This window comes from Drosophila novamexicana, unplaced genomic scaffold (genome assembly GCF_003285875.2).
Source record: "Drosophila novamexicana strain 15010-1031.04,08,12 unplaced genomic scaffold, DnovRS2.1 tig00000193-arrow-pilon, whole genome shotgun sequence".
Classification (NCBI taxonomy): domain Eukaryota; kingdom Metazoa; phylum Arthropoda; class Insecta; order Diptera; family Drosophilidae; genus Drosophila; species Drosophila novamexicana.
Window position 1 is genome coordinate 8,723,918 of NW_020824787.1, and position 18,206 is coordinate 8,742,123.

General features: G+C 40.2%; 1 protein-coding gene across 1 annotated transcript in view; it reads left to right on the top strand.

Moving 5' to 3' along the window:
• The window catches only part of LOC115759106, a 40,323-nt gene extending 24,465 nt beyond the window's left edge, over positions 1–15,858 (top strand). Inside the window, exons 6-13 of the mRNA XM_030699945.1 lie at positions 4,546–4,725; positions 6,654–6,793; positions 7,031–7,238; positions 11,274–11,486; positions 11,681–11,913; positions 12,860–12,998; positions 13,321–14,433; positions 14,801–15,858. Of these exons, the coding sequence (XP_030555805.1) occupies positions 4,546–4,725; positions 6,654–6,793; positions 7,031–7,238; positions 11,274–11,486; positions 11,681–11,913; positions 12,860–12,998; positions 13,321–13,778 (1,571 nt within the window). The 3' untranslated portion in view covers positions 13,779–14,433; positions 14,801–15,858. The remainder of the gene's footprint in view (positions 1–4,545; positions 4,726–6,653; positions 6,794–7,030; positions 7,239–11,273; positions 11,487–11,680; positions 11,914–12,859; positions 12,999–13,320; positions 14,434–14,800) is intronic.
• The last annotated feature ends 2,348 nt before the right edge of the window (positions 15,859–18,206 follow it).

Below are 18,206 nucleotides of genomic sequence, written 5' to 3' on the forward strand. Positions count from 1 at the left end.
GCAATTGCTCAGCTCAAAGAAAAACATGGTATTATGGGCAGCGTATTAGTCAAACCGCATAATCCAATCATAGCAACGACTGCGCCTATGTTTTCTTTTGAAGCCCTTCTGCCTGCTTTACATTTGGCCAACACATGAGGCACCACGCAATGTTGTTATGTTGTTGTTGTTGTTGCTGTTGTTGTTGGGTTGCAACATGCGAAATGTACTTGAAAAAAATATATCGCGTGCAGACATTGGCTCAGCCCATGCCAGAATCCGAAAGCAAAACCGAAACCAAATCGAAATCCAGACGTCGACAAAGCTGGCTGAGAAACTATGCAGACGACAAGCCAACGCGTGTTGTTGTTGTCGTCTGGACGGCCCGTTGTCGATGTTTGCACGCAATTGTCAAGTAGTGCACGAGCAACAATAAAAAAAAAAAAAACAACTATAACTAGTCTGGACAAACAAATTTTTCTATAATTTCCAGGTACTAGCGATAACAACAACGCGCGCGCCTAATGACAATTTGTTTGACCAGAACCAGAGAGTCAGAGTCAGCTTTTTGCTTGGGGCCAGTGTTGCAACAAAAAATTTTAGCTAAAAATAGCTTTAAAAAGCTAAATGTAAATATTTTCTTATATTAAATGAGTAATGGTGGGACACAAAAGGCGAGGAGTTGCCACCATATTAGCAGTTTTCTGAGAAGCACTAAGAAAGGCTTACTTTCTTCTTTTGGCAGTGTTGCAAACTATCGCTACAAAAAAATTGGGTAAAGTAGCGCAATTAAATTCCTTTTCCCAAAACGGAATGGTGGCTAGTTCAAAACTAAAATATAGCTGAAAGAACTTAGCAATATGGCAAAGGGTCGCAACATATGCATCCGATACTTTTTGTTATATTGGGTACCAAAAAATACAACTTTAACAATAGCTAGAATTGATGGCAGGTGCAAATTGCCGTCTGATGTCCTCTAAAAACAGCCATATTTAGCTAGAAATGAGCTGAAGTGGCAGCACTAGTCGAACACTTTACCGGGGGGAACTAGGAAACCGGGCGCGGAAGTCAAAATTATTCCGTAAATTAACGCATTGTGTGGTTGGGCTTTGGGGCCTGATAACTGGCGCCATTTGTGTTGGGGTCTCAGAACTATGTACACGCCCTTTAGTGGTTGAGTTCTGTGCGGTTGGTGGGGCCCAGACATGCAAACTGACCGCCCCTTAAATGGGGGCATGTCATTTGATTTGCTTTGGGGAATTTAGTTGTACAGAGCGCATTTCATATGCAAATTAAACGAGATAAGATGGCATGAGGCTTCATAGGGCTCCATAGTCTGGGGGTCTAGACAAGTGCCAGACAGACGGCGCAAAGAAATCAATAAAACTGCCAGGTAACGAGCGCATTGACAAAACTCAACTGGCACAAACTTTTATGGCACACATTAATCTCATCGATGCGCTTCAGCTCTTAGAGATATTTAGACCGAAATCATAATTGTTTATAAATTGTGGCCATAAATTCTGCCACTGGCGGGACCGACTTCCAACGCGCAGCATTTAAATGCAAATCAATGGACACACCTACATGGATAGAGCGCTGCTCTAGACCACACCCAGGTTTGTTGCTGTTTGCTCTGGAAGCGCCGTCACAATCATAAACAAATAGGGCTTAATCGAGCTGAGGGCAGCCGGGTAGGGAGGCAGGGTCTAGCCGGTTCGGGCTATGGTCACGTCATGGCTGCAGATTATCTTCGGGGCAAGTGACACACTCTGATTTCCCATCGAGCTAAATACAAATTTGTTTCGATTTAACAACGGCTTAGCCCTTGGCATTCGAATCCACACAACGGATTTCGTTTGAAGTTTGGATGGGGATTTTTATGCATATGCTAAAGTGCATTATTTTTATTTTATTTATTTATTTTTTTCAAATGCAACAACTGATTAGCGTTGAGCTCTAGATTTATGAGTGCCCGCTACAAAGCGATGTGAATAATTTATGAGTGTTTTGGGGGCATTAAGCCCAAGTATTAGGCCATTATGGAAATTGAAAGTTGAGCTTTAATCGATGGTCTTTGTGTAGGTGTTTGTTGAGTGCTCACTGTGGGAGCTATGTTAGTCAAGAGTGTGAAATAGTTTTGTAGCACAAAAAATTCGAAGAGGTGTAGCAGGTATTTTAATTGGAGATTTAATCCAATAACATACTAAGGCTATTAAGTAAATGGAAATAGACATATGGTCAGAGCATATGAATAAAATATGGCATAGCAAGCCTTTAGATCTCAACAGAATTGGCAGCTTATGGTGTTTAGGAATATATACCAAATACAAATACAAGTCTGTTTCTTCCCTCACCATACACAGAGTGCCAGACTCTCTTAGCCAAGTTCTCTAAATGTTGAAAATGACTTTATGTAAGTCAAATATAAACTATCTATGGCACATGTTTGATAATAATATCTTCAGAAATCTTGTGGGCGATTTCAACCCTGCCTGCGTAGCTTCTGTACTTCGTTTTGGTAACTTTCCCTTATTCTGGTTGCGTATAGAAATTTCACCTATAACTCACAACTAAGTGGAGTTGTTACGCCACAAGTTGGCTGGTCTGCAGCCAACTATTTATTCATTTATTTATTCAACTGCTGCTCAATTTGACTCATCAGCAAAGTTCACAGACGTCGTCGTACCCATTGTGAATTTGTTTGCGTGACGGGGGCAGCAAAGAAAAGAGGAAGCAAATTACATTTTATATATATTGTAGTTGCTCACTGCCCGATTTTGTCTTGGACAACACAGGCATATAACATGTATATATGAGCTTGTTTTTTTTTTTTTCTGGAGGCCGTTGCACGCACTGTGAGGACTACGTTTTGTTACTTGTTTTTTTTTTTTTTTGGCAGTTTCCATTTTGTCTCTTTCTCTCTCGACACGCAAATAAAAATCGCATGTGAGCACGCGAATAACAAGGCTTAAGTGGAAGTGTCCACCCAGGCTCCACCAGGGATCGGAAGGGGGGATTATTTGTGGACGTTGCGTGAAAGATGTCGCGTCGCAATTGTAAAACGCGCTGCCTTAAATGTCTTTGCAGTTAATTAAATATCCCATATGGCATATAGTATATAAGTATATGTATATCCCTCGCATATCGTGTACTTGTATAATGAAGGCTTATCTCTCTGTCTGATGGTCGCTCTGGTCGCTGTGTGTGTGCGTGTGTGTGTGTGTGTGCTTAAGTGGCCGAGACAAGGACTTTGCCCTAATTCCTGTAATTAAGTGTGGCGTTTCTTTTTTGTCGTTGACGACTGCCCATACACATTATAAATAAATTAAATAATAATTAATATTTGTAGGTGCCTCTCAATGCCTCCAGCCATCACCCCCTTATGCAAACATACACACACACGCGCGTGATATATTCCCGATTGTGCCCGCCCTCCCCCTTCCTTATTATCTATGCCCAGTGCGTTGCCTGCGATTCAGGCTATGTTTTCCCGATTCGTATTCGTTGCGCGGCCCGGTAATTATGTGTAATTATGTGATTTTTGGTAATTATTGGAAAATGCCTTTGACTGTTTGTCCTGTCGTGTGCTTGCCACGAGTCCGATTGTGTAAATAGAAATGCGAGTAAATTAGCCAAGCAAACCCCTCTCACTTCCCAACAGTTTGAGCTTTGTGTGTAATTATTTTGAGTGCCCTGGCAACCCTGTTGTTGTTGTTGTTGCTGCTGTTTTTCGATCTAAATGTAATTGTTTTGTTGGGTAACGTACGTACTTATCCGTTGCTGTAGCTCTGGTAATTAGCGTCAGGTGCTGTTTGCTAGGCGTTAACCAACACTTATTCGGGCCTGTACGTAATCCCAAACAATCCTTCAACAAACATCAAAACACTTTATAAACTCAGCCACAAAAGCATGACTCAGTTGCTGTTGTTGTTGTTGTTGTTGTTGTGGTCTGTCAGCCACTGTGACTTTGACATTGAAAAACTATGTATGGCCGAGCATACGAACAGCCAACCCCCAAATCCCCAATTCCAAACTCTAAACTCTTAAAACTAAACTCTCTACTTTTGCCTCTTCCCCTTCTGGGGCAGACACTTTGCTAAAAATAACCACAGAAACCAAATGGCAGACAAAAGACAAAAGTGGCCGCAAAACGAAATTATGTTTCAAGTAACTCAATATCCTGCCCCGCTACTAAGCCCCCCCTATATGCTACTGTGCTAGCAGCCCGCCTCTGGAAAAAGTTGTTGCCAGCTTAGCACTGGGGAAAAACTTTAAATTTACCGCAGTTTAAAAACCAACACAAACACAAATTCGAGACTTGCTTTGTCACTCGTTTGTCTGTGTCACGTGACACGAAACGTGACGTGACATGACGTGATGTGAACCGAGAGGAAGTAATACGTATATATTTTGATATATATATATACATGTGTGGGTGTGTGTGCGTATGTCTGTGTAGGCGGCTCGAGTTACTTTAGAAGGTTGTGGGTTCTGAGTTTTAGTTCCTCGAATTGTGCATCGCTTTATTTAAAATTTCATTTTTCAATTTCTTTTTCATTCCAGAGGGCATTGTTTCGTATAGCATACCGAAGGGCGTGCAGCGGGGCATGGAAGTGGATTTATCGGACAAGACCTACGATGGCAATGAGCAGGGCGATCGCTATGTCGATGGCTTGGGTCAATTGGTCGACGGACAGAAAGGCAAGGATAATTTCCGCACGGATATACACGGCTTTGGCAAAGGTAAGTGCATTTCGATTTTAAGCCGCTTGAGCATCAGGTTAAGGGATCGAACCGTCAAACAACGATGTTTCCTACAAATGTATTGAAGATATCACAAATATTTAAAGCTATATGCATAAGTTAACATTTATTTCACTTGGTGCCACCTCGCTCATTAGAGCACGCTCTGAAAGTTAACCCTTTCGACCCAAAACGGGCTAAAAGCTTGTTGCCGTTTAAAGGTTCACTTTTGCATGGACATAGCGCAAACTTTCTCCATATGTTTAGGCTAAAGCTGTGTTTTTTAGCTGGTGAAATCGGCCCCCTCTGTGTAAAGATTTATTGCAATAGAAAAAACTGATTAACATCAAATAATTACAAAAGTTCAACGACAGAAAAAGCATAAGGCAAACTCCAGAACAGGGCGACCAAGCCGAAAGTTCACTTCATTGAACATCGAAGGGGAAAGGGGCTGTGTGTTCGAGGGCGTGGCCAGGCAAAACTTTTGGCCTGCAAATAATTTGCCTCACAACACAATAAACAAAATAAATAATAACTTGGGACTATTTGCTGGCGTCGCAGTAAACTTGGCCGGATACAAAACCTAGTACACAACGCACCGAACTGAGCCAAACCGTACCGAACCGAACCGAACCACTTCCCTCCACCACACTCCACAGCGCAACAAAGTGAACCGCCCTGTGAACTATGCGCCTGTAAAAATGTAAACATTATGCATATTTGATAATTTATGGCAACACTGGCATTCATTTCCGAGCCGGCGGCTGCAAAAGTTCGCAACTGGCAAACTGCGAATTTTCGCAAGTCTTGTTTTTTTTTTGTCTCTATCGATATTTATATACCCTTGTGGCGGGTATTATAGCTTTCTCATGAAATGTGTAAGCCATTCGAGAAGACATATACGCCTCTATGAGGCATATATACATTTTAGATCAGAGTCAACGCTAGACCTATTTTATTACTCCTTCGAAAACAACTAAGCTTTCGCAATAAACCAAATGCCCAGAAGGGTATTTCGTTTTCGGCTTGCCGGAGCTCATTTCTCCTGTTTTTTTTTGCCTTTTCGCTGGCGCTTTGGCAAATGGCCAATAATCGAAATTATTGAAAACTTTGCGCTGTGCGAATTTAAGTAGAAAAGTTCGCACAGACAATTAGACATGCAGTCGTCGTCGTCGCGACAGACACACACATAAAGCGCAATCGCATTGCAGGAAAGCCAATGGAAAAGTTTTAGCGCATTATTTTTCATCGCTGACAATTGAATGGCCATCTTCTATATGATTATTATGTCCTGGCATTTGGCTTATTTGCATTGTAAGCAGCTGCAATCGATATGGTTAAAAGGCGCCGCCCCTTGCCTGACAGCCCATTGATATTTCACTTCTACCCCAAATGCCTCAACTGGAAATTGTATAATTTCTGCTTGGAGCACAGCTACCATAGCTAGTTAATATTGCATGACTAATGAAGCGCTACTTAAATGCTTCCTGGCCTCTAAGAGACTCCAAAGGCCCATCTCTGCCAGCTGCCCACCTAATTCAAGGCAAATTAGGGCCATGCAAACAAAACAGTGAAAAGAAATGGCTTAAATGTCGCGTTTGGCCATAATTTCTAGTTATGAGCAGTCGGCCATCCCCACATAGTCGCCCGCCAAGCCCCACTCAACCCATCCCATTGTCGCCTGCCGTGAGCATTTGTTTGTTTTGGGCTACGAAACTTCACCCCAAAGTGCCATTGACTTCGGTTGGGGGGCTTAAATAGCTTTACATGCCACTCTGGAGCATATGTGCCGCCGGGTTGGCCTATTGATTATATTTTTCCCTTTTTCGGGAACGAAAAAAAAATAAACTCTAACAAAATGACGATACATTTCATTGTATATTTCATATGGATGGTCTTTTACTATTTTATGTTTGCTTTTTTTTTAGGCTACGAATGGATTGGCTGGAGAAATGATACGCCCGGTCTGTTGGGCAAACCCGTTGAAATTGTTTTTGAATTCGATACGGTGCGCAATTTCAGTGCCATCGTTTTGCATACAAACAATATGTATACTAAGGATGTGCAGGTGAGTGTAAGCCCTACATGATTTATGAAGTCGATTAGAGCCCAAGGGCATTATTAAAATATTATTGATGCTTAGCTAAATTTGAAACTCAAGTAAATATTTTAAGAACAACTTCAATAATGTTTTCGGATATGTCTAAAATATATCTGTAACAGATTTAGCTCTTAGAACATGAATACAATTTTCCTTTCTGATAATCAACTAATTCATTTTGAATTTCTATTCACCCATGTTTAGGTTTTTGTCCATGCTAAGGTCTTCTTTAGCATTGGTGGACGCTACTTCTCCGGCGAGCCCGTACAGTTCTCGTATATGCCCGATACCATAATGGATCATGCCCGAGATGTTACAATAAAGCTGCATCATCGTGTGGGCAAATATCTGAAAATCAATTTGTACTTTGCTGTCAAATGGATTATGCTATCCGAGATCAGTTTTATATCCGGTAAGTACGTGACTAACCAGCAGAAAAGGAGGAATAAAAAATGGCTGCGCAAATTGCCCGAAAATTGCATTTGGCATACTGAAAAAAGGAACTGCATACGCGACGACTGCAAATGCATTTTTCAGCTTCATTTCACTTTCAAGTGTGTGACAGGGAATACAACAAAAATAACAAGAACAACAATGTGCAATGCATTACATTTAGCATGAGGATAAAAAAGAGCTCGAGCCCAACGAGAGTACAAAACATTTTCCAACATTTGGCTAACAACAATGCGCTAGGTAGAGATAGAGATAGAGACAGGCGAGATAAGCGGCCCGAACGGGAAAATCTTTTTAGTACAATTTTCTTTTTATTTTTTTTTAGGCAACTCTTGTGGGGTGTGGATTGGAGTGTGCTAGAGAAGGAGGGGTAGGGGTACTAAAGTCAATAAAATACCCACAGCCCATGGAATAGAATGAGGTGTCTCCGACTCTCAGGCAGTCCCTCAGCATGCAAAAGTAAACAAGCAGCTCGGGCTTAGGGGTAGATGCAACCCCCTAAAGGACAATGCATTGTATGCCTGGCTGGCTGCATGCATGGCATTTTTCAGTTACATTTGCTATGAATGCCGTCTCCGTGTCCCAGTCCTGATTAAATTGTACCAAGTGCAAGGATGCTCGGGCAAATATTTAGGCTGCCCCCCTTCCGCACAATCCAACAGATATTTGGACAATATTTTCATGGCACGTTGGGTTCACATTTAGGGATGGTCACAAATTGCTTAGAGGCTACAATGCTGTTAACATCGTAGGATCGGTCACTGAACCAGAGATCATTTATATTCATTGATTCAATGGGGATAAAAATCTACGCGCGGTAGGTGTGAAAATGAATAGGGGATAAAACTGCCAGTCTGCCAACGGCATTTGATTGATGAGTCAAATAGAGCGTGCCGCATGAATAGGGGATTTTCCACAGATGGCAGAGGAGGGCAGGCAGACAGTCGTAGCTGCGTTGTAGGCTTAATGTATTTATAGGAAGGAAGTCGCTTATAAATCCTAAAGTAACTGAGATTTTATAGTTCAATAATATGAGCTAGAGAATGTGAATGCATATAAATGATGAATAGACAGGCACAAAACTTGTGGTATATAAGGAAAATATCATAAATTGTTCATGGAGAAACAAAAAGCTTGGAAACTATAGAAAATAAATCAATTGTGAAAAGAAAAAAGTAATGTTGAGAAGATTATATGATGAAAGAAATTTGAAAATATAAAGAGCTGTAGAAAAACTTAAAAGGTGTATTCAGAAATGCTGAAACAGCTTTATCAATCGAAATTGAGAAATGATATTTCAAAATATTAAAAAGAATTTTATATTGAAAATACACAATTATCGATTAGGGGGAGTTTCGAAAGAGAAAGCAAATATGCCAAATATGATGTCTATACTTCTTCGATAGTTAATCTATAAATTAGAACAATATCTGTAGGAAATTAGCAATAAATTTACCAAATATTCAACTCCAAAAGTTTAATTTATACCGATTCACGTAGAAGCATTAAATGATCGCACAAGAAAAGGAACCTTCTCATTGTTTGCTATAAGCAACATTCGTTTTAGCAACTCATTTTGAGAACAACGCAGTTCTTTACAAATAAAGAAGTACAAAGGGAATACACAGAAGGTTCGGATAGAGACTTTAAGTTGAAGAGCAGCAAAGAGCGCACTCAAAGATCGTCAGTGGATCAGTTCGGCTACCGAGCATTACAAAGCACATTTTTATATTGGGAAACTGGCATTGGGTTGTGCTTAACATCTGACAGCCGTCCATCTGAGCCAAGGATATTCAGGCGAAAAACCACAGAGCGAAGGCTGAACTCAGACCGCGCTCGGTTGCACCACATGCTGCGTCGCCTTCCCTGGCAGCAATTACATGACGAGTAACAAACACCACGACGTATTTGTCACGCACAAGGATGCTGAGGAGGGGCACAGGAGGTGGAGAGGGGAAGAGGGGGTTCAGGGCAATGGGGGGCAGCCTTAGCAGCAACTAGCAAACCAGCTGTTTGCTGGTTTTTATTTTTATTTATCCACTTTTTTGTTGTTTTTTTTTTTTTTTTTGGTGCACTACATCGAGTAGAGGCTGGGCGGAGTAGAGCGCGTGAAGGGCTCGAAAAAGTAGGGTAAGGGTAAACAAAAGAAACGCACGTACAACCAGAGGAGAGAGAGGCAGCATCTTTCAAGTGTGTGTGCGTATATTTTTATCAGGCACTGCAGAGATTTAACCCCAATTTGTGAGATTTGCTTGCGGTGATTGCAGCTCGTGTGCCTATTGTTGTTGTTGTTGTTCTTTATGGAGTTGTATTTAAAGGTTTCTAAAAATACAAAGGCCAAAAAACAATGACAGAATAGAGACCCCTGTGACAGACCCACAAACACAAAGAGAATTAGTTATAAAGAGCATGCGACAGAAGGAAAAAATAAGTAAATGCGAAAATAAAAAGGATATGCGGCATATTTGCCATTATTTCTATTTGTACACCCTCACCCAGTGTGTGATAAATGTGGCTCGAAATATTTTAATTATTTTAAACGTTTTATGACGACCACAAAGAGCTGAGTACCGAGAGATGCAAGATATGCCTTTGTAAGTAGGAAGCGACCAGTAACAGCAGCAGCAGGAGTAGCAGTAGCAGTGACAACAAGGACAATGGCATTGGCGAAACAAAAGGCAGCCAAGCACAAACTTTAGAGGCATGCCTGACGTCCTGTGTCCTCCTTGCTGCTGCTTCTGCTCATGCTACTGCTGCTGCTGCTGCTGCTGGTGTCCAAGAAGGCGACATAACTCAAAACAGCAGCAACAACAGCTTCACACAGTAATTACGCCATTTACTGTCTGGAGAAACGGGGTCACCCACTCAAGAGGCATTTTTTGGCTAGCCCGGGGGCGCGTCTTGAGTATGGGAAGGGAGGAGGGATTGCTGTGCAAAAAGCTGCTGCCACCCCCGCGGGAGCAGCTACATTTTGCTTTTGTTGTTTTGTTATGCCCTCAAGATGTTAGCGAAGATAAATGACAACACTTTGCAGCGCTGAGCCATATGCTGGAGCTGGGCTCGAGCTGGGAATGCAGAAACCTAAGCTGGGGGTATTAGAGATCAAAGTGAACGCCTGACGAGCAGGTGTTGCTGTGTTGCGCGGCCTGCAGGGCATGACAGATCTAAGCTAATAAGCGGCATAGGCCTGGGAATAAGGTCAGCGTGGAAATTGTTATGTCAGATTGTTGAAACCCGTACAGAACTCAGCTAAGGGTGGACGTAGGCAGATAAGAATCATAATATTTAATAGTAAAGAGACAAGCCCAGTATAAAACATGATAAGCCTTGCGCAAAATATGGACGGCAGCATTATAAGCCTATTCAAACTGGAGATATAGGGGTGCAGCAACAAAGCTGCTTTTGAGGTTAGTAAGCATACTAAGTGAGAAAGTTAAAATCATAATGAAGTATGAACTAAGAGTTAACAGAAACCTTTTAGCATATAATATATGGGCTGGTCAGTTAATTTTTGTAGGTGCAGTAGGTAGAAAAAACTGGTACTTAAAATACTTATATACGCCATATGCGCAAGTTTATAAAAAAAACCCATGCATATGCATAAGACACGCGTCTCAATGTTTGGAAAAAATCAAACATCTGTATAAATTTAGTAATGCCCGAGACCCGACATAAAAACCCGAATGGTTGACAGGAAATGAACACGTTAAAGGTCTAAAGGTCTTGGGCAAGAAAAGCGTAGCGAAAGCAAAACAATTTAATGTGGAACGAAAGGTGTAAAAAGAAAGGAAACGAAGAAATGAAGAGCGAAAGATGATGAAGAGAAAAACTAATCATTGAAGCGCAGCTGTGTTCAAATTGAAGCGGCAACTTTTGAAGATGAAATTCAGTTGATGTTGTCCATAAATGACTCTCTCTCTCTCCCTCTCTCCCCTCTCTTTCTCTTTTTCTCTTGCTCTTTATATAACGCTTGTTTATTCTTTTGCTCCTGCAGTGCCCGCGATGGGAAATTTCACAGACGAGCAGGAGCAGCGAAATAATGCGCCTGGCATTGCACAGGATACACGCGAATATCCTTTGCAGAGCAACGACTATCAGCACAATCATAACAAAAACAAACTGAATGGCGGCGTCTCTGGAGGCGCCAGCAACGGTGGCGCCACCGATGCCAACGGCAACAACAACAGCTACAACAACGGGCCGCAGTGTAAGTAACAGCTCGCTGATAAATTTAATTAGTATTTTTTTTTGTTTCGCTCGGCCTCTCTGCTAATTATTTAGTTGAACAATATTTACTTTTAATTTCATTCGATTGGCCAGTTCGAAAATTGTTGCACTTTGCATGTTAATTGAAATGGATTTTAATTTTTTGTGTTTGTTGTTTATTGACGCTCTTTGCAGTAATTGCGCCACGCCCCATTGATCAGGAACCGAACGAGGCAAACTTCATTGGTGTTGTCATTGTTGTTCTAACCACGATAATTATCCTGCTGGTTGCCATCATTTTGTTCATCGTGTCACGCACGAAGCGCGCCCGTGGCAGCAACGTACTCGATGCATTCCAATACAGCTTCAATCCAAACACTCTGGGCGGCAATGTCGACAAGCATCGCCCCAATGGCAATAGCATTAAGGTGAGCTTACCACACCGAACCACACCTATATACCTACATATATATCTGAACATAAAAGAGGGAGCCGTGCTGGCTGTACAGCAGGACAAATTCCTGCCTCGAATTTCACATAATTGTTCAATGTAGCGTGCAGCTGCCACGTCCTCAGCATGTGCTCTTTCAGCCATGCCACACTTGACCAGACGCCGAGCGGCATTTATTTTATTTAATAGAACTTTTCAACGGCTTCCTATATAGGGCCTGTTCCAGCAAACGTTGTCCGGCAAATGGCCGGCCAGCAATACCACCCACCCGCCAAACCACCCTTGACTTGTGGGTGCTAAGCTTAAGTGGCGAGTGTGTAACACTTTAAAGTTGGCGAGTGTGCATGGGGAGCATAGGACATTAAATGCAACTGCTTTAAAGCAATTGCTTTAAAGTAAAGGAAATGCGGTTTGAAATTACAATGCAATACATATGAGCACTTAAAAGGTGGATAAATGAGATATCGAAATTGAAACAGCTATTAAAATGTCTTTAAAGTATTAAAAAATATATTAATAATTTTTTATTATTAATTAATTAATTATTAATAAATTATTAATCAAATAATTTAATTTGATTACTGAAAGTTAAAATAATAAAATAATTGGATAAAACGAAAAGAGAGTATAAAAATAAATAGAAAATATAATTTATGGGAGACCTTTATGGTCTTAAGTAAAAGCAGAAGGACTTAAACCAAATTTAGTTGTTTTAATAAAGCTTTAATATAAGCACAGCTCCTTCAAGAAGAAAAACATTTATAAGAAATTGATGAAATGCTCACATTAAACATCTAAATGCTATTTACCCACATACAAAGCACAAACACCCATATATTTTTACATACCCGACTTGTCACTATATTAAACATTCTGCATTTTCCTGCTCTTTTTCACGACCAACTAACACACGCATATTTCAGGCCAGCGTCGACGACAGCGACTCCATTGGCAAGAACAGCCTTTACCACGAGCCCTTCAATGTGAACATGTATACGAGCGGCGTGAACGGCTACGCAGCGGTTAATGATTTACAATGTAATATGACGCCAGACTATACAGGTGTGTATGCCAAAAGCTCCCATTACCCAATACTCAGAGCCCGAGCACGAGCCCGAGCCCGTAAGCCTGATGCCTCAAACCCCAATTCCCTTGGCTCGCCCATTTCCGCTGCGAGCCATAAAATATGGCGCCGCCAGCAACTAATGCAAATAAATTTTTGCGGCGATTGCCAGCACACACACACTCACACACATACGCACACACAAACACAACACATAGAAACACACACGCATACACAATCACCTTTCAACCTTTGCCATTTGCCTGACTAAGCGAAATCCTTTTGCGTCTTTTGCGTTTGGTCCCCCGCGGCCACATACAGATGTGCCCGAAGGTGGCTATGCGGTTCCCCATATGCAGGACTACATGCCGGCTTCGAAAATGGCCAACGCCGGCGGCGGTTATGTGAATGTGCGACGAACGCCGCCGCCACCGCTGAGCAGCATATTCCCCAGGCCGCCTACGGTGCCGCCGCCGCCTATGGAGAAATACTACGCGACCACGGCCATATTTAAGCCCATCAAGGGAGGCTCGGCGAGCGGCGGCGGCGGCAGCAGCAACACCAACACGGTGAGCAGCGGCGGCGGCAAGAGCAGCCACAGCAACCAGGACCAGCTGAATGGTATTTATGATGACGGCATGGGCACCATGAACTCCCAGTCCACGGCACCCATGATCAATCCGTATAGCAGTGGCAATAGTGCTGCCGCCGCTGCCGCAGCCGCTGAATTTCAGCGCGCCAGAACTTACAATTTCCGCAGCTATCCAGATAATCTCTAGTTCGAAGCCTCACTCAAGTTGGCAGCAGCGGCGGAGCCGACGGGCGCTGGCAGCGATCTGGCCGCCAGCAAGCACAGCAACGCCTCCACTACAATGCCCAAAAAGCCGCAGCATCTGAGTCTCAGCAGCGCCAATGGCAGCGGCAACACCCTGACCGCCAAGCCCAAATACAGCCTCACGCTGCACAACAACAGGTACGCCACGGGCAATGCCAAGAATCCCACATCGATACGCGACAATCATCAGCAGCAACAGCAGAGGCAGCACCTCAAGGCGCTGCGCCTGACACGAGACGTGGTCAATACAGATGTGAATAGCTGCGCTCCGGACTACAAGCGACCGGTGCTAACAGGTCTCTCGCCCGCCGACGATGTGGGCGTTCATCTGAGCAGAAGTGCGGCGGCTCTTAAGTTTTCCGCTGGACAAGCTGCTGCTGCTGCTGCTGTCAACAATAGTGAAGCTTCGACTAACCAAACGACAACAAATGCAACTAAATTAACTGGTACTACAATTGGAAATGGAAATGGAACTGGAACTGGAAACGCAACGGCAACTGCAACTGCAATCGCAAATCCGTTGGCGAATGGTGTTATGAGAACACAAAACAACAGGCTGTGGTATCATTGATGAAAACCCCATATTAAATGGATTTGAGGTGAGTTCTTCAGTCATCTTACTTTGAACTTAACTTAACTAAATTCAAGTGAATAATGCACTTAACTGAATTTCATTTTATATTTAACCAAAAATCGGATTTGATAAAAAATGAAAATAAATTTAGAAAAAAATGTTTATATGCTACATTTAATAAATTTAATGTTTTGTTTTGGGTAATTAAATTTGTAATTTTGTAGACACTATATATATTCTAATACAAATTCTAAATTCAACGCAATTTGTTGTAAGTTAATCAATTTAAGTAATTTTTTTCATAATTATTGTTAATGATTTAGCAAATATTTTGGAGAAAATATAAATATTAAAATCAATCTCTTCCCATGTTATTTTCATCCTATTAACAGCTCTGGAACTCTACACGGACATGCAACTAGAAAATACAAAATGAAATACAAGTGTTAAGTACTCGTAATCGTATCGTAAATTTTGTTAGAACCCGCCCCTCCCTTATATGGAGAGCACAACGCGTCGAACAATTAAACCCACTGAGCAAACGGAAAAGATAAATTAGCAAAAGTCGAATATCTAAGCAACAATGTAGCGTCGAATATATGCCAACGAAATGATAATGATACAACTTATAGAATACAATCTGTAAATATATATATGTATACCTAGTATATATTACCATGCGAAAAGGTAGTGGAAAATCCATATGATAGTAAAGCGAGCTGAATTTTTAATGAAAAGGATAACAAAACGAAGTAAAAAACAATAAAAATGGGCACTAGTTTTTCATAGATCAAATGCAATCGAGCAGAACATTAATGAAATATAAAAACAAAAAAAAACGAATTTAAGGTCTAGCATTTAGCAACACTTATTGTTTAAAAAACGAAACGAAATGAAACGAAGAAAATATAACGATATAAAAAGATGAAGTAACTAGCATATAATAATAGAGTTCAACTGATTTTTAGTACCTTTCCGAAAGAAAACAAGAACAAAAAAAAAAACGATAATTGCAAAACTAACTGTAAATGCCTGTACAACCCTAGCCCTAAACTATATTACCCAGCCCCACAATGTTTAAGCCCCACTGTAAATTTCTGTGTATAAATTTAGAGAGAGAGAGAGGTATCCGTGAGATACATAGATTGTTTGCTTACCGAGCAGATGGAAATGCCGCGTCAAAAAAAATTATGTAGAGACGTTGATGATGATAAAATTGTAACGGAATTTAACGGACCAAGAGAGCGTGCAGAGCGTCGTCGCCTAAAACCAATTAAAATGAAGTTTTCATCAATGATTTGTGATTAAATATATATTCAACTACTTAACTTATAACAAACGAGAATATTCAGTTCTTAATGCTAATTATAATTTATGCAAACGTTTTACCCGACAACAAATGACTCTGACTATAAAAATAACTATGAATAAAAAAATATATATAAATAAATAAACTATATACGAGTATAATTAATGTATTGTATAATTAATAAATAATCATGTATATGTTCCTTTTTAGTTTAATGCGCATACAAATTATCACAATACACAAGTACTAAAAGTTAAAATCGTAGTAGCTTTGTAGTAGTCAAAAAATAAATCAGCAAGTAATAAAAACAAAAAGGAAAACACAAGTGTAAACACCGCATTTTAAAAAAAAATATCAACTAAGTACGCGCGTTTAAATAATATTTATAAAATAATAACACCCACACGCACACAGACACTGACACTTAACACACAACGTGCAGTAAAAAAGTAGTTTAAATAGTAGCAAAAAAATAATGAAAAAAACAACAACCACACAGAGACATACACAAGAAAGTATTTCAAATGTTTGTGCAACACCTTCGAGAAATTTTCAAATAACAAGAACAACAAGATTAAGAGAAACGAGCTAAACATTAAGCTAGACACTTTTAAAAACATATTTAAAATGTTAATTACAATTAATAAGCTGTCAAGGGCCGATCAATATAGATATACTACTAATCAGTACATATATCTATATATATATATATATATATATATTTACACATTTCCAAACTTTCTGCACAATTCTTAACTTTCCAAGTTTCCAATTGCACATAGCGTTTACCAATACTGGCCACAACAACAGCAACACACACACACACACACAAACACTGACACCTATTGCTACACTTTTCGCATGCAAATGCAGCTCTGCAACACTGGAGACACTCTCGAAACGATATGAATAGAAAATCACGAACCTACCTACAAGACTTGTATAAATAATAAACGCAAAAATTAAATAATTAGTAATTAAGTTTAAATTACATTTTGTAAAAATTAATAAGCCAGGCGTAAGTGTATACTGTAAAAAAAATGATATAATACTTGTAATGTTTTTTTGTAAATTATGGCAAAGTTACACAGACGAATTACTAATTTGCTGTTGCTTCGCAATTCATTTCTAGACTAGTTTAATTTCTAAATTAATTTAAAAGCATTTATTACGAGTATGTGTAAATTTCAAGGCAAAAATATAGTATTAAATTATTTAAACAAAAAACAAAAAAGAAACGCTTTTATTTATTTCTCTCATTTATCAATTCAACTGCAGCATTAAATATGAATTCGTCTGCAAATTCGTTGGCAAGTATAAAAGAAAGTAAAACCGAATGGATTGCATTTCAACAATGGCATCAAATTTTATAATTATTGATAGCAAAAATAATATTTTAATTATTTGAAAACAAGAAATTGCATACAAAGCAATTATACATACAAAAACAAATGACAATTAACAAAATGGGTAATAAATATTGAAAGCCATAAAACAAAATCGTGGTAAATTTAATAAAATTAAAAATACAAATCCAAAATTGTAATACTCCTTTGTCGTTTTAATTTGATCGAGCAGAGCATATAACTGCCTTATTATAGCAGCACTAGAAGCATTATAAATAACTCTATTAGAAAGTTCAATTGTATTCAAATTTTGCAGTTTCTATGATAGAGCACGTGCCAGGCCAGGCTTTCTGCTCAGGTACATTTGCCAAGCATTTGAGTCAGTTGAGATATTTACTGAATATGGCAATGCTAATATTAGCTATTTTTTTTTTTTAAATCATACATTAAAGAAAGTCAACTAAGGAAGAACAACATACAGAAATTCAATGTAATGTCAAATATTGTCGAGGTCGCATTGATTATATAGGAAGTAGCTGCGAATCGACTGCTAATTGAATTGCAGTTTTAATTTGAAGGCGTTGCATAAACAGAAACTTGGCAAGATAAACAAGCCGTTGGCAGCCAGACGATTGACGCCTTTTCAGTTGGCCGCGGGCTGGATCAACCACAACATAAAGCAGGCACATAAGGCTGTATCTCTAGGGACCTGTAACAGCGACAAGGAATAAGTCACTGTTTACTTTTACCCCGAAGACAATACATATGTACCCGGAGGCATTAATCAGAGCACTTTACAGAACTGGGATCAATGACCGCCGTGGGGTACTGACATCTGTTTTAATTCACGCATATTTCGCATATTCCAATTGAAATTGAAATGGAAAATCGACAGCAGCGACAATAACTCGATTGCAATGCCCAGCAACACGCAGGCCACAAATCGCTGCTGGGGGGTTGGCATTGGCAGGGCGTGGAGGGAGTGTGGATGGGTGTGCTACTGGGCCAGAGGGAAAGTGCGCACATGTCGTTTTCGAAACGTTTAAATCAAATATAATAAAATAATAACGTTGAATGCTGCGGTGCCAGTCAGCCAGCCTGAGAGCCAGCCAGGCACTTGGCATTTGCTATTTGTTGCTGTCT